The sequence below is a fragment of the Carassius auratus genome, linkage group LG48F (genome assembly GCF_003368295.1).
Source record: "Carassius auratus strain Wakin linkage group LG48F, ASM336829v1, whole genome shotgun sequence".
Lineage (NCBI taxonomy): Eukaryota > Metazoa > Chordata > Actinopteri > Cypriniformes > Cyprinidae > Carassius > Carassius auratus.
The window spans coordinates 1,516,196-1,541,064 of record NC_039300.1 but is presented as its reverse complement, the minus strand read 5'-3'; the positions used below and the strand labels follow the sequence as shown (position 1 = coordinate 1,541,064).

General features: G+C 39.0%; 1 protein-coding gene across 1 annotated transcript; it reads left to right on the top strand.

Annotated features, from left to right (window-relative positions):
- The first annotated feature begins 1,858 nt into the window (after positions 1-1,858).
- Positions 1,859-19,311, top strand: LOC113068650 (NACHT, LRR and PYD domains-containing protein 12-like). The gene is made up of 8 exons (XM_026241445.1): positions 1,859-1,993; positions 3,416-3,581; positions 3,687-3,791; positions 11,833-13,689; positions 15,674-15,847; positions 16,665-16,838; positions 17,365-17,411; positions 17,494-19,311. The coding sequence occupies exons 2-8, from the start codon at positions 3,436-3,438 to the stop codon at positions 18,033-18,035; spliced, it is 3,045 nt and encodes a 1,014-aa protein (XP_026097230.1). The 5' UTR covers positions 1,859-1,993; positions 3,416-3,435; the 3' UTR covers positions 18,036-19,311.
- The last annotated feature ends 5,558 nt before the right edge of the window (positions 19,312-24,869 follow it).

The window sequence follows — 24,869 nt, the reverse complement described above, 5'->3', positions numbered from 1 at the left end:
ACCTTTGTGTGTACATATAGGGAAATAATATGTGACATTCTTGGAATAAAGGGGTAACAACCTTACAGTTACAGGGTAATACAACATTTGCGGGCTATAAATTAAAGTGGTGCTTGTTTCCCCTTGTTCCATGTCTTTACAGGGGAAATATAACATTTGTAGCCTGTAAATTAAAGTTGTGCTTTGTTCTCCCTTATTCCAGGTAGTTATAGTGCAAATACAACATGTTGGCTATAAATTCAAGTGTTGCTTTGTTCACCCATTAAATATTTTTTTAGCTTTCTGTACTTTCACAATTAATTATTTTTTTTTTGTTCTGTTTTTTGTTCTTCATTTCATGTTGCTGTCTCTCCAGTGATGTACACAATGATCTGGTGAAATCTGTGAATCATCTGTCCTGCACTTCCTTAGTGGAGACCAACCTCAGACACCAGAGAATCAAAGACAAACTTTGCTGAACAGAATCTACACACAGATCTACATCACAGAAGGAGAGAGTGAAGGAGTGAATGAAGAACATGAGGTTGTGCAGATGGAGAAAACACAGAGACCACAACACTCACAAGTCACTCCAATCCACTGCAATGACATCTTTAAACCCTTACCTGAACCAGGATGTGAGGAGAAAGACCAAATTAAGACTGTTCTTACTAAGGGCATTGCTGGAATTGGCAAAACTGTTTCTGTGCAGAAGTTCATTCTGGATTGGGGAGAGTGCAAAGCCAATCATGATGTAGATTTCATGTTTGTGCTTCCATTTCGTGAGTTGAACTTGATTAAAGATCGCCAGTACAGTCTTCACAGACTTCTGCTGGACTTTTATCCTGAACTTCAAGATCTGGACTCAAAGATTTATGAGAAGTGTAAAGCTGTCTTCATCTTCGATGGTCTGGACGAAAACAGAATTACACTGATGTTTTCACACAGACAGAAAGTATCTGATGTTAATGAGATTTCATCAGTGGGTGTATTGATAACAAACCTCATCCGAGGAGACCTTCTTCCTTCCTCTCATATCTGGATCACCTCCAGACCAGCAGCAGCCAGACTGATCCCCTCCATATACATCAACCGTGTGACAGAAATTCAGGGATTCAGTGACCCTCAGAAGGAGGAATATTTCAAGAAGAGAATCAGTGATGAGTTCAAGTCAGCAGTAATCTCACATATCATAAGTGACGTGACATACGGCCAAGTATGGTGACCCATACTCAGAATTCGTGCTCTGCTTTTAACCCATCCAAAGTGTACACACACAGCAGTGAACACACACACCCGGAGCAGTAGGCAGCCATTTTAAGACATCCTAAATCAGTGCAGTGGAGTGCAGAAATCCCTAAAACTCTGACTGAAATGTACATACATTTCTTGCTTATTCAAATAAATACAGGGAATCAGAAATATGAAATGGACAAACTACAGAAGCTCCTTTAAAAAAATGATTAAGCACCTTCAAAATGCAGATGAGCATGTTGAAAGAATGGTGTCCCCACGACACAATGACGCCAATGAACATTATATATTGTTTCATGTTAATCAAAATAAAATAAATAGACTATAAAACAATAGATTCACTTGGTATTTAAGTAGCAAGGCTTATCTTGAACTTTCTACTTTACAGGCAATGGTGTATTAGGGACATCAAAAAATGTGAAATATGTTTCTGGTGGCCACATGTAAAATTCAAATGTCTGTTAATTGTCAAATGTCACATCTAATCAGCTTGACTGCACCAAAGAAACCAAAGTTGCCTGACTTGACTTCTCAATTTTCAGCTCCTCCCTTGACTCAACCAACAAATCTGCCAGGTCAGTAAGGCAAGCCGAAACCAAAGTTACACACACCTGTGGGTGGGGTGACTACTTGACGAACGTTGGCTTTTGTGTGGGATAAGCAATTCTCTCAATTCCCGATGGCCAATCTCAGACTAAAGAAAGATGTTTAATTCAACCTGTTGATGAAAAGGCACAGAAGCTGATCATAACATCTCATGGTAAGTTCTGTGTTATCATATCACTTGGCTAATCTTATCTCAGCAAAAATACCTACAGTGAAACAATTTATACAGTGGAAATGTGATATTCTGCTAAATATTTATGGGTGAACTAAGATACAAATGTTTTGGCATTTGGCATATCTATGCAAGCCCGCATGGGAAATGTACATATCTATACATATAGGCTACTATCTTTGTTACTGTAGCGATTCCCCTGTTCTACAGTATCTTGTGCTATTCAGGTCTGCAAACTTTGTATTACAGGCACTTCTCATGTTTCGTTGTCTCTTTATGATGAATATCTTGTTGTATTCCTCATTTGTAAGTCACTTTGGATAAAAGTGTCTGCTTAATTATTAAATGTAAATGTATTTCCTAATTCTTGATTTCCTCATTCTAAAAGTGAACTGGTTTTAGGTCTTTGTACCATATTCCTCCTTGTTTGCTTTCTCATGTGTTTATTCTTAACCTTTCTGCTAATATCACAGAGAATATTAAGTGTGAGTCATATTACCATAATGCATCCTTAGGCATGGGACGGTATCAATTTTTTTAATGTTGTGATAATTCCTTAAGCTTTTATCAAATGCAATATTGAAATAATTTGAAAAAAGGGTTGTTATAATAAAGTGTGACAGGGTCAATAACTTTTTAATAACAAAAAGGACTGAACATTTAAATCCAATAAAGCAATGCACAAAAATGTATGAAGTATGAACAAATTCTTCAAGCTGAAATTCTTCGGGATCGAAATGCATTTTTTATTTATATAAATATATAAAAGAACAAAAGCTGTTACTTTACAATAAGGTCTCTTTATTTAACCTTAGTTAATTCATTAACATTAAAAATAGCTATATTTGTTACAGAAGTTATAATTCTTTTTTTAAATACAATGTTTGCTTGGGTACATTAAATACATGAACAAAATTTGATTTGAATATGATATTAAACATGGAAAATAACTAAAATTAATAAATGCTTTTGAAGAATTATGATTACTAATACACTAATGTAATCTAGGGCATGTTGTGGTCCAGATAAAAATGTTAAAAGTTTCCCTAAAAATATCAGAATGTGAATGCATCTTTGAAGCAGCATACAGTGGTGTTTTGCATTTTAACTAGTTGATCTGAATAGCATTTTTTTTTAAACCGGTATTTGAAATACCCGATAACAATATAATACATGTTCATTATCGTGAACTGAATCATATTACTGAATACCACCACATGTCTATCACATCTTATATGTAAAAACATCCAGTGTTCAAGCTTTTATTTATTTAATTATTTAGCTGTTCCTTAAATGGTACAAAGAAAAAAAATCAGCAGCATATTTTGCCATAAACATATTATTCATGCACACCAAAATGTTATCAGTTTTTATACATATGATATTTATTAATGTCATTTGCAGTCCTGAAATCTATCTCTAAAATGAGTGTTGATAAGGAGAGATGTCAGGGGGATGTTCAGTACCAGAGAGCACCATGTCCAGAGCCCAGCTGCGTGTCTATGAAAAGTGAGAACTCAATGTATCAAGCCCGTGAATTCAGTGATGAAGCAGTGACCTCTGACACTAGGTAAGACGTTTTCAGTACTGGAAACAAGAAACCAAATAATAGTAAAAGCAGAATGTCTTCTTCAGCATGGAGATCCTGAATCATCTTTGCTAATTATATCATCAGAAAGACAGCAGCATCTCCAGTATCCAGCTGTGTGTCTATGAAGAGTAATGACTCAATTGGTCAGCCTCCAAATCTCAGTAATGGAACAGTGACCTCTAACCCTGTGTGAGTATAAACACATTGAAAGCTGATTAATTGTTCTGGTTTCATGGTTTATGTTTAAAGGAATTGTGTTTAAAAACTATTACTTAATCTGATGTTTCAATTCATGTTTCCTATACCATGTGTATTACATTTTAAAACATAAAAGTACATTCACTGTGAATTTGCAAAACAACAACAACAAGCCAAGGCAAGTTTATTTAGATAGCACTTTATATAGCAAATTTCATACACAATGGTAATTCAAAGTGCTTTACATAAAGGAAAGTATAATAAATAATAACAAGAATAAAACAAGCAATTTTAAAACTTTTGAAATAATTAAAAAAATTACTTATTTAAAATGAATTTAAAACAGTTAGAAAAAAAAAACAGTTAAAATATAGTGCAATCAGTTTGGACATTGCACAGTGTTCATTCAATGAATGCATAGCTAAACAGATGGGTTTTTAGTCTAGATTTAAATGTGACTAGTATTTTAGCACATCTGATCTCTTCTGGAAGCTGATTCCAACTGTGTGCGGCATAGTAACTAAAGGAGGACTCCCCTTGTTTTGTGTGAACCCTTGGTATTTCTAACTGACTCGATCCTAATGATCTGAGTGCTCTGTTAGGCTTATATTCAGTGAGCATATCTGCTATATATTTCGGTCCTAGGTCATTTAGTGATTTATATACGAGTAAAAAGTACTTTAAAATCAATCCTAAATGTAACTGGAAGCCAGTGTAAGTGCCTGAGGACTGGTGTGATATGCTCAGATTTTCTGGTTCTAGTCAGAATCCTGGCAGCAGTGTTCTGGATGAGCTGCAGCTGTCTAATGGTCTTTTTGGGAAGGCCGGTGAGGAGCCCATTACAATAGTCCACCCTGCTGGTGATAAAGGCATGAACAAGTTTCTCCAAGTCTTGACTGGAAACAAAGTATCTAATTATTGCAATGTTTTTTTTAAATGATAGTATGCTGATTTAGTTACTGCTTTGACATGACTACTGAAACTAAGGTCTGTCTCTAGAATCACACCAAGATTCCTGACTTGATTTTTTGTTGTTTGACCCCCAGAGTCAAGGTATGCATTCACCTTGAAATCTTCATCTTTGTTTTCAAATTGCTATGACTTCAGTTTTTCCTTCTTTAACTGAAGAAAGTTCTGGCACATCCAACTATACATTTCATCAATGCATTGGGAGTCAATGGGGCTGTAGTCATTTGGAGATAAGGCTAGGTAAATCTGGATATCATCAGCATAGCTGTTGCAAGGTCTTCCCTGAAAGAGACTATGTCTGGATGGGATCATATGTTGTTCTAGAACTTAGATATGCCTTTCAGCATTGATGGTGCCTTTCATGCAACTCATGCAACCCCATACCATCAGAGATGCAGGCTTCTGAACTGAGTGCTGATAACAACTTGGGTTGTCTTTATCCTCCTTAGTCCGGATGACATGGCATCCCAGTTTTCCAAAAAGAAATTCAAATTTTGATTAGTCTGACCACAGAACAGTTTTCCACTTTGCCACAGTCCATTTTAAATGAGCCTTGGCCCAGAGAAAACGCCTGCGCTTCTGTATCATGTTTAGATATGGCTTCTTTTTTGACCTATAGAGTTTTAGCTGCAACGGCGAATGGCACGGTGGAATGTGTTCACAACAATGTTTTTTGCAAGTATTACTGAGCCCAGGTTGTGATTTCCATTACAGTAGCATTCCTGTATGTGATGCAGTGCCGTCTAAGGACAAGAAGATCACAGGCATCCAGTATGGTTTTCCGGCCTTGACCCTTACACACAGAGTTTGTTCCAGATTCTCTGAATCTTTGGATGATATTATGCACTGTAGATGATGATAACTTCAATCTCTTTCCAATTTTTCTCTGAGAAACTCCTTTCTGATATTGCTCCACAATTTTTCGCCGCAGCATTAGGGGAATTGGTGATCCTTTGCCCATCTTGACTTCTGAGAGACACTGCCACACTGATAGGCTCTTTTTATACCAAATTATGTTGCCAATTGACCATGGAATGTGGAATGTGTAGCTCTCATGAAATCCAAAATGAGCCAATATTTGGCATGACATTTCAAAATGTCTCACTTTCAACATTTGATATGTTTTCTATATTCTATTGTGAATAAAATATAAGTTTATGAGATTTGTAAATTATTTAATACTCTTTTTACTCACAATTTATACAGTGTCCGAACTTTTTTGGAATCGGGTTTGTATTTTACATTTTACTATTTATAGGTTTGTTTGTGTAAAATTTACATTTTTTATTTATTATATAAACTACTGACAATATTTCTTCCAAATTCAGAATAACCATTGTCATTTAGAGGATTTATTTGCCAAAACAAAACAAAAAATGGTAAAAATAACAAAATATATGCAGTTTTCAGATGGATTTTAAAACAATACAATATGTTTTAACTTAGGAAGAGTTCAGAAGTCAATATTTGGTGGAATAACCCTGATTTTCAATCACAGCTTTTTTTGTGTCTTGGCATGCTCTATACCAGTCTATCACATTGCTGTTTAGTGACCTTATGCCACTCTGTCACGCTGTCTAGTCTCTGTTTCCCTGGGTGTCCACTAGTGGGCTCACTTCCCATAGGCACTTCACCATAGGCACTAGATTTCCTCTAGTCTTGTCCTGTCATCACAGTAATTGCACTTCTGTTAATTGCACCAGGTGCAGGGACTCTATTGTCATTAGCCTCCCTATAAATTCCAGTCTTTTCCTCTTGTTTGTATGGAGTCCTTTCTGTTCGTATGTTCAGCCTTCTCGTCTCCCGAGATTCCTCCTTGTCTTCTCGTCCTCCGAGTTCCCGTTCCTATTCCTTTCCTGTTCCCTCTTTTGTTTATTTGTTCAATTGTCTTTGGCTGATTGTTTTGGTTTTGACCTTGGATTGTTTTGGATTACCCCATTTAATAAAATACCTGCAATTGGATCTCTCGCTCTCCCTGTGTCTCTCTGGGCAACGATCGTCACAGAAGGACTCCATCAACGAGATCCAGCGGTATGTCTGTTCATATTTCCTCCCCAGCCACCGAGCGGGAGAGGAATGGTTTTGAGGGTACCCGTCTGGTCGTGTTCAGTGGGACCAGGGGAGGTCGCTCAGGAATGAGTGATCGAGAGGAGGTCCGGCCTCGCTCTCCACTGTGGCCCCCCGTCGACCCTGGGTTCGGATGGGATCCGCCGTCTCCCCATTGTGGACAGAGAGGGGAGAGGAGGCGCAAGCCAACCCAACACCACAGCACAAGATGGCTGCAAGCTCAGCGCCACGAGGCAAGATGGATGCCAGCCCAGCGCCACAGCACAAGATGGCCACCGGCCCAGCACAACTGCCCATGATGGCCGCAGGTCCAGCGACACTGCACAAGATGGCCGTCAACCCAACGCCACAAGGCAAGATGGATGCCAGCACAGCACCACAGCACAAAGTGGTCACCAGCCCAGCTCCACGGTGCAAGATGGTCGCCAGCTCAGCGCCAACGCCAAGATGGCCGCTGAGATGTTTTTTGGATTATTTCTCCATGCTGTCAAAGATCCTAGAGATTCCCAGGAGTGTTCACATCATGTCTGCCGATCCAGAGACTGTTCACGTCACGTCTGCTGAGCCAGCACCACAGTACAAGATGGCCACCAACCCAGCACCACTGCACAACATGGCCACCAGCCCGGAGCCACTGCAGAGGATGGCAGATACAGTGGGCTTTCCTGAGTTGAGTCAGGTTCCCGTTGACTCTCCAGAGTTGAGTCAGGTTCCGGTTGAACCTCCGGAGTTGATTCATATTCCCGTTGACCCTCCAGAGTTGAGTCAGGTTCCAGTTGATCCTCCAGAGTTGAGTCAGGTTCCAGTTGACTATCCAGAGTCGAGTCAGGTTCCTGTTGACCCTCCAGAGTCAAGTCACGTTCCAGTTGATTTTCCAGAATCAAGTCAGATTCCTGTTGAACTTTCAGAGTCGAGTCAGGTGCCCGTTGACTTTTCAGAGTTGAGTCAGGTTCCAGTTGACCCTGTTTTACCATTTTATCTGGCCCTCCGTCCCTCCCCCTGGTCCTCCACCGCTCCACCTCCTTCCTGGTCTCTTTGTGTCTTTGGGTTTCCCTTGGGTTTGGGTGAAGCATCTGGCAGCTGCTCCATGGAGGAGGGGGTAATGTCACGCTGTCTAGTCTCTGTTTCCCTGGGTGTCCACTAGTGGGCTCACTTCCCCTTAGGCACTCCACCATAGGCACTAGATTTCCTCTATTCTTTTCCTGCCTTCACAGTAATTTCTCATTGTAAAAACTCATTGTCATTAGCCTCCCTACAAATTCCAATCTTTTCCTGTTGTTTGTATGGAGTACTTTCCATTCGTATGTTCAGCCTTCTCGTCTCCCGAGATTCCTCGTTGTCTTCTCGTCCTCCGAGTTCCCGTTCCTATTCCTTTCCTCTTCCCTCTTTTGTTTATTTGTTCATTTGTCTTGGAATGATTGTTTTTGGTTTTGGCCTTGGATTGTTTTGGATTATGTTTTGGATTACCCCATTTAATAAAATACCTGCAATTGGATCTCTCACTCTCCCTGTGTCTCTCTGGGCAACGATCGTCACACACTCTTGGGGCAAAAATTCAAGCAGCCCAGCTTAGTTTGATGCATTTTGACTATCCATCTACCTCTTGAATCACATTCCAGAAGTTTTTATTGGGGTTCAGGTCTGGATATTGGGCTGACAAAGGCAGGATCTTGATCTGGTACACCTCCGTCCACACCTTCATTGACCTTTCTGTGTGGCACAAAGTATTTTGTGGCACATAGCAGCTCTAGTACCTTTGGGTAGTTCTTATTGAGCTTGTAGGGGATTCCATTGGGGCCTGGTGCTGATGAAGCCATTGAAGCATGATGTTGAACACAACAGTAGGGGGTGGAGGCTTAGTAACGTACCCTGGTGCTCCTAATGGGACATTCCTTACTTGATTGCAGTACTGTTCCAGTTGCTCCCTGGTGGTTTCGAGCTTCCCACTATTTTTCTCCTCCAGCAGCTGTCTGGCATACTTAAAGGGATATTTGAAGAAGCTGGCTCATTTTTTTCTGTTTCCGTTTGCTGTGCTTGCAGATATATTTAACCCTGCAAAGTCTGGACAGTGTTTGTTTGACCTCTTCCCACAAGTGTTTCATATCCTCTTTCTCTGCCACCATTGCCTTCCTTCAGTTCTTACATTGTTGGTTTCTCTGTCTCTGCTTTTGCCTCTGTTGTATGTTTTCTGGTGGCGACTGGATCTTGGTACTCAGGTGAGGGCTCTCCCTCCACCAGTGGGCCTTCTTTCTCTGTGACATCTTTGCCTTCTATAACATTGGGTCCATCGACTGGTTTCCCTGGTCCAACGACTGGTCCCTCTTGTCTCACCTGCTATGGCAGTATAAAGTTGCTGTTGGCCCTTCTGCCCACACTTTCGCTTCCGCTGGTGGATTCGCAACCCACAGAACATGATAACTTTTTTCCTTCTGCATCCACACTTACAGGGGACTTATTTCCTGGAGTTCTGGTCCTCATCTTGTTGTCTGTTTCCATTGCCCTCATTACCATGTAGTCTATCCTGTTATGCCCATCTTTCATTCCGCTTATCAGAGGGCCTGCAGGTAGTTTTTTCTTAGGGTTCTCTGTAGTAAGGTTTGGGTGTGTCATGTCCGCTGTCTGATCACCCCGTTCTTCGGTGTGTGTGTGTGTGTGTGTGTGTGTGTGTTTCTGTATATGTCTGCATTTCGTGTGCACATTGTGTTTTGTTTTGGTTTCGATCGTTCGTCTTGCACCTATCTGTGGCGTTCCTCCCTCCCCCTCATCACCACAGTTTCCGCTTCTTATTGTTTGACTCCGCTCACCTGAATTCAATGTCCGTTCATCTCTTGCTCTATTTATTCCTGTCTGTCGCGCCTATCGGTGCCAGATCGTTGTTCGTCAATAGTTCCTGTGTAGCCATTTTGTCTGATCCTGTCAAGCCTTGTTCTGTCGTGCCACTGTTTGTTGCTATTGGTTTTGTTTTGTTTTTCTATTTTTCCCCTCCTTCATTTCCTAGATCAGGCACCAGCATTTTTCAGAAGAGTTTTTGTTTGCTCTGTCGCTGGCTATCTCGTGGCTTCCTCCCCTCTCCGCTCTCATCGCGGCCGCGCCATATAAATATATGTGTGTGTGTGTGTGTGTGTCTGTGTGTGTGTGTTTGTGTATGTGTGCAAATAATGAAACATACAGTTTCTAATATCTTAATTCTAAGTGCAAATTTGAAGGAATAGTGAATCGAGCAGCTTGTGTGTAATGCACTCGGCAGTACGTTAATACTGTCCCTCTTGTTCTGCAACATATCAAATACATCCACGTGTGTTTTGCTTGCTTGAGAGTTTCTACATGAGTTGCTTTTAGAATATAAATCGCAGCACTTTTCAGATAAAAACAAAGGTAACACTTTAGAATAATGGTCCATTAGTTAATGTTAGTTATCTACTTTAGTTAACATGATCTAAGCAAGAACAATCCTTCTACAGCATTTAATAATCTTAGTTTATGTTAATTTCAACATTTACTAATGCATTATTCAAATCAAAAGCTGTGTTTGTTAACATTAGTTAATGCACTGTTAATTAGCATGAACTATTTTCATTAGCTAACATTATCAAATATGAATAAATACAGTAATACATGTATTTTTCATTGTTTGTTCATGTTAATTAATGAATTAACTAACATTAACTAATGGACCATTATTCTAAAGTGTTACCAAAACAATAAACTAAAAACGCGATTTCTATTTGTGAAAAATATCACAGATTTATAACGAGTGATTCCCTTCATTATTACAGCAAAGTGCTAAGAAGGCGCTTTAGTGGAGCAGCTCTATTGCTATTAGATTACAGATGATGAACCATAGAGCGAAATAATAATAATAATAATAATAATAATAATAATAATAACAAAGAAAGTAACAAAAACTTTCTTTGTTATAATACATTTTAATGGGCATAATTAAGTGTCAAAACAACCAAAGGATATACAGTCAAACCAAAAATTATTCAGAGACCAGATATAATTTTTTATTTATTATTATTATTTTTTTTACTAATGGGTGTAGCACACTATAGTTCATTTATGTAAGTAAGGTTAGCAAACTAAAGTAAACTGTGACAAATTATACCCCAAAAAATTCTTAAAACATGGACTACCATTAAAACAGATTTGGGAGCAAAACTTTTTCGTACCAAGTCTGCATGAACCTGGATGACAGCATGGCCAGGAGACAACAGGCAGTCATTAAGGCTAAGGTTTGCCTGACTAAGTATTGATAGATGTGTACATATTGTCATACTAACAGCTGTCTGAATATTTTTACAATCCATTACAATTACCACTTTCTATCAAAGTTATCTAACATTATCAAGATGAATTTGTTCTTACACAGTTTAACTTGAGTTCTTGTCATATTTTATTACCATCTTCTAAACTATAAAGATTAAACTGTGATAATGTGTAATGTTAAAGGTGTGTTTTGAATAAATTTTGGTTTGACTGTATCTACTCAATAAATGAAGTTAACCAGCTAACATTATACTGTACATACTCTTTTGGTTTCTCTACCCAATATTTAAAAAAATTTACAAATGCAATAAAAATATTTGTATTGGTACTTGTATCGCCAAGTACCAAAAATAAAAGTATCGGTATCGGGTACTGGAAAAAGCTGTTTCGGTGCATCCCTATAATTTACTCATCCTGGTGTTGCTCTAAAGCTAATGTCTGACTACATACAGACTAAATAACATGCTTGTATCAAAGATTAAGTCTAGCAGTTGTATGTGCAGATGCTTGTGATATTAACATTGTAAAAACAGCAAAACAAGAAAAAATTAAATGTGTTTTTTACTAGAATTGGAAAATATTATGGACATCGATAGCATGTTTTTAGAGTAAACCTGAAAGTATGCAGGTAATTTTCTGATATTGTTCTATAAAGTTTTCTGTACTTTCACATTTTTTTCTTTTTTTTAATTTTTTTTTTCTTTTTTTTTTGCTGCTGTCTCTCCAGTGATGAACACAGTGATCCGGGGAATCATCTGACCTGCACTTTATACTTAGTAGAGACTGACATCACACACCAGAGAATCAAAGACACTCACAAAACATGCATGAAGAACAAATTTGAGAGTTTATTTGAAGGATTTAAATTACAAAAGAATCAAACTTTGCTGAACAGAATCTACACACAGATCTACATCACAGAAGGAGAAGGTGAAGGAGTGAATGAAGAACATGAGGTTGTTCAGATGGAGAAAACACAGAGACCAAAACACTCACAAGTCACCCCAATCCACTGCAATGTCATCTTTAAACCCTTACCTGAACCAGGATGTGAGGAGAAAGACCAAATTAAGACTGTTCTTACTAAGGGCATTGCTGGAATTGGCAAAACAGTTTCTGTGCAGAAGTTCATTCTGGATTGGGCAGAGTGCAAAGCCAATCATGATGTAGATTTCATGTTTGTGCTTCCATTTCGTGAGTTGAACTTGATTAAAGATCGCCAGTACAGTCTTCACAGACTTCTGCTGGACTTTTATCCTGAACTTCAAGATCTGGACTCAAAGATTTATGAGAAGTGTAAAGCTGTCTTCATCTTCGATGGTCTGGACGAAAACAGAATTACACTGATGTTTTCACACAGACAGAAAGTATCTGATGTTAATGAGATTTCATCAGTGGATGTATTGATAACAAACCTCATCCGAGGAGACCTTCTTCCTTCCTCTCATATCTGGATCACCTCCAGACCAGCAGCAGCCAGACTGATCCCCTCCATATACATCAACCGTGTGACAGAAATTCAGGGATTCAGTGACCCTCAGAAGGAGGAATATTTCAAGAAGAGAATTAGTGAGCAGCATCAAGCCAACAGAATCATCTCACATATCAGAAGAGCAAGAAGCCTCCACATCATGTGCCACATTCCCGTCTTCTGCTGGATCTCAGCCACTGTGCTTCAAGACATCCTAAAACACAATGACAGTGCAGAAATCCCTAAAACTCTGACTGAAATGTACATACATTTCTTGCTCATTCAAATAAATACAAGGAATCAGAAATATGAAGAGGACACTATAGAGAAGCTCCTTAAGTCAAATAGAGAAATGATTGTGAAACTTGCTAAATTGGCTTTCAAACAGCTAATGAAGGGCAATTTGATTTTCAATGAAGAGGACCTGATTGAGAATGGCATAGATGTCACTGAAGCCACAGTGTATTCTGGGATTTGCACCGAGATCTTTAAGGAGGAGTCTGTGATTCATCAGAGAAAAGTTTATAGCTTTATACATCTGAGCTTTCAGGAGTTTCTTGCTGCTTTCTTTGTGTTTCATTCATATATCACTAAGAACATTCAAACATTGAACACTTTTGAATGGTTTAGGTTTAAGAAAATCTCACTTTCTGAGCTACTACTATCAGCAGTTGACCAAACCTTGTCTAGTAAGACTGGACATCTGGATCTGTTCTTACGGTTCCTACTGGGCATCTCACTAGAGTCCAATCAGAGACTCCTACAGGGCTTTCTTATGTACACAGAGAACAGCTCAGATAGCATCAGGCACACCACTCGGTACATTAAAAGCACAATCAGAACCAATGATGCTTTTTCAGCTGACAGATCCATCAATATGTTCCTCTGTCTGCTGGAAGTGAATGATCTGACTCTTTACAAAGAGATCCAGGACTTTGTGAAGTCAAACAAACACTCTAAGAATAAACTCTCTGCTGCTCACTGCTCAGCAATAGCTTACATGCTTCAGATGTCAGAAGAGGTGCTGGATGAGCTTGACCTCAAGAAATACAACACAACAGAGGAGGGTAGGAGAAGACTGATTCCAGCTTTGAACAACTGCAGAAAAGCTTTGTGAGTATTAATTTATCTCATAATGTTTATTCTCTATCAAGTGATCACTGTTAAATCTGTTTGTGAAATCAACACCTGGTGGCACAAAGGGACACTTTAGCAACATTAGTTGGTAGGGCTGGAATTGTGATGTTTTTATTTGTAAATTGGCATCAAATATAAATGAAAAAAAAAAAAATAATAATTGTAATATTTAAAATATACAAATATAGCATTTTTAAACTTGACTAATTATGTACCATAGAAAGGTAAAATATTCCAGCTTCATTTTTGACCATGTTACAATAATATACTAGACTGACGGCAATGCTTAATTCTGTTCACAGTACCACAAATATTATTTACAATCAAATGTTATTGCTGATGCTTCCTTCTGCCCCTTTTGGATAGATATAAACAAACAAAACAATTAGTCTTTAATTCACTTACAGTTTACAGGCAGAAACCAATTAAAGTCAACGTTATAATACATTAGGGCATTAAAGAGGCATTTCTACAGACTCCGAAAAACACCAGAATAAGGATGCTTAGGGTCCTGTTCACCTGCGTGATCAGGTGAGTCCTGCTGCATGGAGGCGTGAGGACTGCAGATTTGTCAAGAGCAATAAACTGTAATGTCTGTAATGTAAGATGCCTAAGACAAGGCTAAAGGCAAGGACAGCTGATCATCATTGCAGTGTTAAACTAAAGGTAACCATGTGTCCCCCAAGACGTTACAATGTTAAATGTATTGCCTTTTGATATTTTGTTTTGTAGTTTGATTAACATTAAAGGCATGGACAAAACATATCTGAAAAATAGTGAAGGTCACAGAGTGCTGGAAAAATTGCACAATCCAAGCTGCCTAAGACATGTCAGCACATTATATTAAGCCCTTCAAACAAACTCATGAGCATATATCCTGTCCTGTCAGGTTCTTTGAAAGACTTGTTGTTCTTTAAAGCTTTTGCATTTTAAACTTAAATCCTTATCTGTAATGACGTTCCAAATGTATATAATTATTGTCACGGGAGGAGCACAAGACAGACACAGTGGGCGTGGCGTCAGGCCTCGGAGAGGCTTTTATTAACAGAAATAATAAAACACAGGGAATAAAAGTGGCCAAAGGGGGAAAGTGTCCAAAATAACAGGGAATCTGGTGTCCTCGTCGTGCTGCGGGGTATGTGTAGGTCGGGCAGTGTTCATCGAGGAAGGGTCCAGGTAAGGGGCGGAGTCCGGCGGCCGCACGCGCTCCCCTCCTTGGTCCGGGGTGCGAGGGGCGGCGGCTTCCTCTAGCGGCCACATCTCTCTCGTCGGCCGCGGCGCTGGTAGGGGATGGACGGCCCGGCATCCTGGCCCGTCGGCCGTGTATACGGGTGCGGTTCCCATCCGGATCGCGGGTCCGGCAGCTCACGTCTTGGTGGCGCGGGAGTCCCTCAACGCACCCTTCCTGGACCCACGAGGACACCAGTGTGCATGCACGGGGAAGAGACCGGTCTCCTGAGGAGAGGCGCGTTGGGCTTTTAAACAGCGGCGGTAATGAGGCTCCACTTCCTTCAGGTGTGCCCCATCACACGCCGCCAGCCCTGACTCGTCCAGCGCCCCTCCTCTCACACACCCACTCCAGTCGGGAGCCTGGTGAAGGGCGGCGATTTAGGACGGGGTGCCGGTGACAATCAGGGAGGAGGCAGCTGACTCGTCACATTATCAAGAATAGATAAAGGATAAATGAATGACAGTTGCATGTTACTGTTTAGAGGAAAGAGAATGTGTTTGTTCTTGCAGAATATTCCTCTTAACTGTTAACAAAGAGTTTTTTTTTCCTTATTATCCCTTTTAATCTACTAATTGAAACTTTTTGCTGTAAAACTTCCTATTGCTTTCTATTTTACACAGTTTATAAGCATAGGCTACATAGAAACTTTGATCTAAAAGTTTTAACCAAAAAAAACAACTTTTGAAGTGGAGTTTTAAAATAATTTTGAAAATTGGTTGTTCTGTTTAGACTGTCTCTCTGTTATCTCACTGATGAATCCTGCAAAGGCTTGGCTTTAAGACTTAAATCATCAAACTCCTCCCTGAGAGAGCTGGACCTGAGTAACAATGACCTGCAGAATTCAGGAGTGAAATTTCTCTGTGCTGGACTGAAGAGCTCAGACTGTACACTGAATATACTGAGGTATTTCATTCCATTACTTAGATAATCTCTTTCTTCTTCTACAACTGTGTCATTCCATAGAATAGTGAAAAGAAATCTTTGCACACAGGTAGAAGACAATCTGATCATATACAGCAAATGTCACTCATGTTTTGAACTTTTGAACAGTACAGTGTAGATACATGGCATTTTGAATCTTCTGAAAAACCTACCTTTTAATCCTAAACAGTAGATAATCTGAAAGGTTCAGATAATCGCTGTATTTAGTTCAGATTATCATTAGACCATGCTAGCAAAAAGTTATACAGCCATTATGATAGACAAAACCATTCTCATAATAATTCAATTAATATAATGCATGAGCACTCCAAACAGGACTTGAGGCTGTTTCTTCACAATGTCAAGTTTATCCAATAGAAGTGATGCCCACAGGGTACATGAGCACTTTCAGCTCACCATGACCAGTTGTTCAATAAATATAAATAATAGCTACAATTTCTTAAAAGTTCCTATTAGGGCTTCTGCCATTTTGAGTTTTTGAATTTTGAAAAAACTATTATATTGTATTTTCCGTGGTCCATCATAGTGTCTGTCTGCAATTTTGAGTTTTATTTAAAGTGGTTTTTTTTAAAACTCTCCTTACAGCATTCATCAGAACTTTGCCAAATTTGAGTCATTTTAAAATATGTGGAAAAAACATCAGTTATATTGCAATGAATACATGTAGAGCTTTTATAGAGAAAGAAAATATCACAACCCTTATGTTTCATTTAAATGGTAGTAAGTCATGCTTTAGTCTCGGGTCTCTTAGTCTTTACTATTGATGTGTGTGTCTTAGATTATCTGGCTGTATGGTGACAGAGGAAGGCTGTTGTTATCTGGCTTCAGCTCTAAGGGAAAACCCCTCACACCTGAGAGAACTGGATCTGAGCTACAATTACCCAGGATACTCAGGAGTGAAGCTGCTCTCTGATCTTCTGGAGGATCCACACTGTAAACTGGAGAAACTCAAGTATGTTGGGCCTTATGGATAGGTTTTTCTGTTTTTTCGGAGGGCAAAGTGTAAAGAAGTTAAAATGTATAGGAGCTGTCAAGTCATGTTCACTGGAAAGAAGACCCAGAGAGGTGAGGGATAAATTCAGGTTTATTAAGTGGGAAAATAGAGGGAAAATTACACTCTAAGATCACACAACAAAAACCAACTCCACTCCAAGGCAAACAGTGAGTTCCTCTGCTGGAAGGATTAGAGATGACTGCACTAAGAGACTAAGTAATGGTCAGGAAGTCATGGGTTTCTAAAAAGGTATTTGTCCAGAGAGAGACAGAGGAGATGAAGGAAGCAGATGAATAATAAGAGAGAATTTTATAGGAAACAAATCCATGTGCTAAGACAAACTAACTCACACCAGAAGGAAGAAAGAGGGCATAATAAAAATTTTCTATAGAAATTTTATTTACTTTTCACATTTAACTTATTTTATGTTCTTATTGAATCAGAAAAGCAGAAATTGTTATTGTTGTCTTAATTATTTTTATAGTGTGGATCATGCTGGAGAGGTCATGATTACAGCAGGACTACGCAAGTGTAAGTTTACACACTCACACACCTTTCATCACTGTTGCCCTGTTGTGTTCTCATTCTTCCCTGTTTCCTCTCTTGTGTTCAGATGCCCATGATCTCACACTGGATCCAAACACAGTAAACATTCATCTCTGTCTATCTGAGCAGAACAGAAAGGTGACACGTTTGGAGGAGCAGCAGTCATATCCTGATCATCCAGACAGATTTGATTACTTTTCTCAGGTTCTGTGTAGAGAAAGTCTGTTGGGACGCTGCTACTGGGAGGTTGAATGGAGCGGGTGGAGGGGGGCTGTTATATCAGTGGCACATAAAGGAATTAGCAGGAAAGGAGGAAGTGATGAGTGTAGGTTTGGATTCAATGACAAGTCCTGGAGCCTTGATTGCTCTGATGACATTTTCACTGTCTGGCACAATAAAAAAAGCACTGACATACCCACAAACCCATTCTCCTTTAAGAGAGTAGGAGTGTTTCTGGACTCGCATAATGGCATTCTGTCCTTCTACAGCATTTCTGACACACACACACTCACACACTTACACACATTTTCCTCCAAATTCACTGAACCCCTCTGTGCTGGATTTAGGGTTTTTGTTGACTCTTCAGTATCTCTTCATCAGATTCAATAGCCTCTCCACATCTTGTCAGTTAAGTTTCATTAAAGGGGTCATATGATGCAATTTCAAGTTTTCAAGATCTGTAAAGTTGCAAAGACTAAAGTCCCAAACCCAAAGATATATTCTTTATAGAAGTTAAGACTCATCCACACACGCCTAAAACCCCTCGTTTAAACATGCCCCCACTTGTCATAACACCCCCCAAATGTTCACTTAAAGAAAGAAGGCATATCCTTTGATTCTCGATGTCGCTGCCGCCATGTCATGGAGATGCTGTTTTGTGAAACCGGAACTACTTTGTTTGGCCTTCAAAAGAGGACACAAAAGTGGTTATGTTGTATTTACAACACTGTTCCAGAACAGTTTAACCCAAATATTTTAGTGTGTGCAGCACATTTTATGGAGCACATGTTCCATTCGAAGTGCATTGAAGTGTGAGAGACATTAATTCAAATTGTAGTTATTTACAGAGGTTCATGATGTCACACTTGTCAGAGTGTGAAGACATTACACAGTGCAAATCCATGAATTAATGTTCCGAAGTAAGGTAACTTCAACAGATTTCCCCTACTCAGGGAGTAAGGATCAATGAACACTGAGCACAGACCACGTCAGTGGGTAAACAGTCCATGCATGGAGCTCACTTCTAATGAGCTGATTATCTGAACCAGGTGTGTTAACAAAGAGAGACATGCAAAATATGCAGAGCTCGGGTGGGACTGGAATTGAGAACCGCTAGTATAGAGTAGTGCTTGTTGTTTGTATTTTCTCTGATCACAAATGCAGACATGGTCTTATGTTTACGCAGCGCTTAAAAAAAATTGTTTCTATGTACATTTTTTTTTTAAGAATTTGCTTAAGATGCCTTATGCATTATTCAATTCTCTTAAGTGGTGTAAACTGTCTTAAAAAATGTCTTGGGCAGGATTCACAAAATGGGTTGGTCTTATGTGAACAAAAACATTTCTGAGAAATATGGATCAATATATTGGATCCTTGTGTCCATCTTAAAGTGAGAGCATGTTAATAAACCTGCTGATTGTGTGTCATTAACAACTACATTTTCATATTGTTTTGTAAAATGAAGTATGAAGTATAAAAAAGTGCAAAGTGCATAATTTTGTTTTAGGTGCTCATATTTTCACAAGGACAATGTTAAAGTGTTTTTACTATTTTAATAGATTTTTGTTATTAAGATAATTTTTATTGAAGATTTCTGAATATGATTTTTTTCTCATAGAATAAAATGTTATTTTTGTTGGTTTGTTTGTCATTTTGAATACAATTGACATTATGTATAGGACATCACATATTTACTTAATTTAAGTCAATTGGTATCTTGTGCTTAAAGAGTTAGTTCACCCAAAAATGATTAAATAAAAAAATATGTAATTAATGACTCACCCTCATGTCGTTCCAAACCCGTAAGACCTCCGTTCATCTTCTGATCACTGTTACGTCTTTCTGTTTTCCCCTGTTGGCTCTGCTAATTAGTGCAGATGTTGTTAGTATAAAAGGTTGGTGCGCCTTAGCATAAAGCTCTCTCACTTTTTCTCTCTCTTATACATCTTGTTGTCCCTATGTTTCTTTTATTTTCATTGATTGTTAGTGTCAGAATATTTGCAGTCCTTTGAAGACTAGTTAGGTTAGTTTTCACAAGCAGGCATATCGGAGATGTAAAGCCAATAGAAATCCTGGTGAGTACTCTATATTTCTCCCTGTTTTTTTTTTTTTTTGTTAAAGATTATAAACAGAGCATGTTTTTCACATGTTGGTAATATGTGCTAGGCATGCCACTTTAGAGGAGGAATTAATTGGATGTATGTGTAGACCAGTTAACATGTAAAACTTGGTTTTGTTTACACAATCTTGTGTTAGGGACAACAGCAGATTATAGATGATTAGTGAATCAAGCTGAAATGGTTGTTGTAGCCTACATGATGATTAATTTTGAATGATCGAGCCAGGAAACTTGATTTGAGTTCATTCATCTTGATCTTATGTGTTCTAGTGTTAGTGGATTATTGAGCTATGCTCTAGGATATATTCTGGCACTTTATTATTATTATTATTATTATTATTTTTAAGGGAAGGTTGTTAGGATTATTTGGATTTACTGGGGGCAATTTATTAACTAATCATCACTTCATCTTTTATGCTAGTTCAGAATGACTTCGACTGAGGAATTTAGAGTTGAACTTTCTGAGAATTTCTAGATCGCTGCACCAAAGAATAACTTTTAGAACTTTCAGAGAGTCATGCTATTGTTTTGACTAGTAATAAGGAGCAAAAGGAAAACTTGTTAAAAGCTGTTAAAAGCCAGCTAATAGCCAAAGGAATTATTTTAATAAGAGGTTTGGTAAAGTATTGTCCCCAGGGGTAGAGAGAGATTTAACTTCAAAAGAAAAACAAACACCGTTTGAAACCGAGAGACTTCTTTTGAGGGTACTGAAACAGTAAAAGATAAAGACCAGAAAAAACTGGTTCAGTTCAAAAAATTGGAGCTTGAGCTGTAAGGGATAAGTAATTTGCATTTGCCCAGTCTATTCATAAAATGTTTTAAGTTGTCTGATGATTCTCCTGAAAGCTGTTCTGTGGGTGAGCTGGAAGCAACTGATCCATGGTATGTCAGGAACGCCGTTGTCAAAAGATCCTTGTACATCTCTGTCACACTCTCCCCTCGGCATCGCTCATCCACATCTGGAGACCATGCTGTCAGATTTACTAGAACTGGAGCGTGTATCAGTTGGATATTGATTGGCACCCCTTGATATGGTTTCATCAACACATCAGAAGAGGGTGCTGGTTGTAGTACTGGGCACTCTTGCATCATCTCCATCATCGGCAGGACCACTATCAGGACCCATTGCCACATCTTTTTGTCGCTCAGTTAAGAATTTCTGAAAAACGCACGCAAACAAAAAAATTACCCCCACCCCCCCCCCTTTTGTTCCACATAACACAGTGAACAATGTACTACTAATAAACAAAATGTAAACACACAGACTCACACACACCTATTAATTTTTTCTATATACTATGATCTGTAGAATTGTCTTCTGAATGTTTGTAGGATTTCATTTGATCAATGTGGAACCATTTCTTCACCTGCTTTCTGTTTTTAGTCTCATGACAAATCTTGTAGACTCTATCATTTTCCAAACTCAGAGGAAGACTAAATCTAAAAACATTTGTTCCCAAAGTATTCTTTCTGTGGCAGTAGCTGTATCAAATTTGATTGGAAATGCCTCAATCCATTTGCTGAATGTCAACAATCACTAATATCTGTATCCACCTTTTACTGCTGGTGAAGGCCCAATATAATCAATCTAAAGGTTTGTCCAGGGGCCTTCAGCAAGACACGTAGGTCTTAAGAAGCCCTTCTTTTTAACCCCTGATGGATTCATTTGAGCACAGGTTAAACAATTTTCACAGTAATCTTTCACATCCTTATCCATACTTGGCCACCAGAACATATTGACTATTCTGTCTTTTACCTTGGTTGCACTTAAGTATCCCCCCCTGATTGTGGATATGATACAAAATATCATTCCACAATTTATTAGGTGTAACCCATACAATAGTTTCTCCATTTCTGTAAAGTAATATGTTATCATGTACAATTAGCTGTGCATCATATTTGGCAAATGGACCATCAACAATCTTTTGTTCAATTCTCTTTAGCCTGATTGCTTCTGTTATTATGGGGTCACTCTGTTGAGCACTTTCAGATCTTCTGGTTCTCTAATGTTGATAGCAGTAATTGATTCTTGTTCTGTGCTACCTGAAAATGTTACTCCTTCCACAGCAGCTTTCTTTGCTAAGTCATCAACAATACAATTTTCATCGCCATGCTTGTCTGTCTCTTTCTTCTGGTGTGCTTTGACTTTCAACAAAGCAATCTTATGTGTGTTATTCTTTGCAGCTGACCACAAATGACTCAAAGGTTGGGTAGGCTCAAATATTTGGAGTAAAGTTGAATTTAACTTATGCATCAGTCATACAGCACTCAGGACCGCGCGCTTCATGATGAGACCGACGCACCACAACAAAAACAAGAATGAGATGCGTTCTAACATAACTGTGGCATTAAACTCATTTAGTAAGGACTCATTTAAAATACTGCACATAAATAGGCCGTTCAGATTATTTAAAGTGCAATGAAATGAATGATGTACGTCTATTTGTGGATGGAGACTTTATACGGCCAAAACTATGTATTATGCAAGCATCACATTATAGTGCGGTGTGCATGAAAATAATAAAGCGGCAGAGCGAACTTATCCTCCATAGTGGTTCTCATGTAGTCCTTCTACGCCATCACCGCATAGTGTGTGTTATAAGTTAAGTGATCAGTCTTTAAGAGAAGGACTATGTTAGAACCAACTATGGATGAAAAGTTCGCTCTGCCGCCTTATTATTTTGTCTTTACTTTATTTGTAACACCAAGAAAGAGTTCATCTCTCATGTTTGAGAAGAGCGCATATGCCATGTATAACATCATATCAGTTCTTTCTGTCGTCTAACCATTAGTTGTGGCCTAATGGTTAGAGGGTTGGACTCCCAATTGAAGGGTTGTGGGTTCTAGTCTCGGGCCGGACGGAATTGTGGGTGGGGGGAGTGCATGTACAGTTCTCTCTCCACCTTCAATACCACGACTTAGGTGTCCTTGAGCAAGGCATCGCACCCCCAACTGCTCCCCGGGCGCCGCAGCATAAATGATGAACACTGCTCCGGGTGTGTGCTCACAGTGTGTGTGTGTGTGTTCACTGCTCTGTGTGTGCATTTTGGATGGGTTAAATGCAGAGCACAAATTCTGAGTATGGGTCACCATACTTGGCTGAATTACTTCACTTTCACTTTCTTCTATTTTGTTTGAAATATATCAGTGCCTTTAGCTTTCACCGTTATGCTGATAATACTCAGCTCTATATTTCTTTGCGGCCCGGTGAAACACACCAATTTGGAAAACTAATGGAATGCATAGTCAATATAAAAAACTGGATGACGAGTAATTTCTCACTGCTAAATTCTGAAAAAACAAAACAAACCAGAGGTGTTAATTACAGGACCTAGAAACTCTGCTTGTAATAACCTAGAACACCGTCTAAGACTTGATGGCTGTCAATTCTTTGTCATCAGTTAGGAACCTAGGTGTGCTATTTGATCGCAATCTTTCCTTAGAAAGCCACGTTTCTAGCATTTGTAAAACTGCATTTTTCCATCTCAAAAATATATCTAAATTACGGCCTATGCTCTCAATGGAAAATGCAGAAATGTTAATCCATGCATTTATGACTTCAAGGTTAGACTATTGTAATGCTTTATTGGGTGGTTGTTCTGCACGCTTGGTAAACAAACTACAGCTAGTCCAAAATGCAGCAGCAAGAGTTCTTACTAGAACCAGGAAGTATGACCATATTAGCCCGGTCCTGTCCACACTGCACTGGCTCCCTATCAAACATCGTATAGATTTTAAAATATTGCTTATTACTTATAAAGCCCTGAATGGTTTAGCACCTCAGTATTAAAATGAGCTCCTTTTACATTATACTCCTCTACGTCCGTCACGTTCTCAAAACTCAGGCAATTTGATAATACCTAGAATATCAAAATCAACTGCGGGCGGCAGATCCTTTTCCTATTTGGCGCCTAAACTCTGGAATAACCTACCTAACATTGTTCGAGAGGCAGACAAACTCTTGCAGTTTAAATCTAGATTAAAGACCCATCTCTTTAACCTAGCATACACATAACATACTAATATGCTTTTAATATCCAAATCCGTTAAAAGGATTTTTTAGGCTGCATTAATAAGGTAAACCAGAACCGGAAACACTTCACATAACACCCGATGTACTTGCTACATCATTAGAAGAATGGCATCTACGCTAATATTAGTCTGTTTCTCTCTTATTCCGAGGTCACAGTAGCCACCAGATCCAGTCTGTATCCAGATCAGAGGGTCACTGCAGTCGCCCGGATCCAGTACGTATCCAGACCAGATGGTGGATCAGCACCTAGAAAGGACCTCTACATCCCTGAAACACAGCGGAGACCAGGACAACTAGAGCCCCAGATACAGATCCCCTGTAAAGACCTTGTCTCAGAGGAGCACCAGGACAAGACCACAGGAAACAGATGATTCTTCTGCACAATCTGACTTTGCTGCAGCCTGGAATTGAACTACTGGTTTCGTCTGGTCAGAGGAGAACTGACCCCCAACTGAGCCTGGTTTCTCCCAAGGTTTTTTTCTCCATTCTGTCACCGATGGAGTTTCGGTTCCTTGCCGCTGTCGCCTCTGGCTTGTTTAGTTGGGGTCACTTCCTTTACAGCGATACCACTGAATTGATTGCAAATAAATGCACAGACACTATTTAACTGAACAGAGAGGACATCACTGAATTCAATGATGAACTGCCTTTAACTATCATTTTACATTATTGAGATACTGTTTTCCTAATGAATGTTGTTCAGTTGCTTTGACGCAATGTATTTTGTTTAAAGCGCTATATAAATAAAGGTGACTTGACTTAAAATGCCCTTTTAAATAGATTAATTTTCATGGCTGATCAACAATTTCAACAGTAGGCTAGATGGGGGTGGGTTAAATTCAGAGTAAATTTCCCTACATGGATCAGTAAAAGTAATATCCACCAGAACACGATTCACTGTGAACATTAGCACGGCGGCAATCCACCCGTCACTCAAGTGACCACGCCCATAATGATGCAGCATTTTAAGGCTTAATATAGTTTAAACAGATGGGTTATAGAAAAAAAAAACACCCCCCTCACAGTTGTCATCAAGGGAAAAATTAACTACATAGATCAAAACCACTTTTTG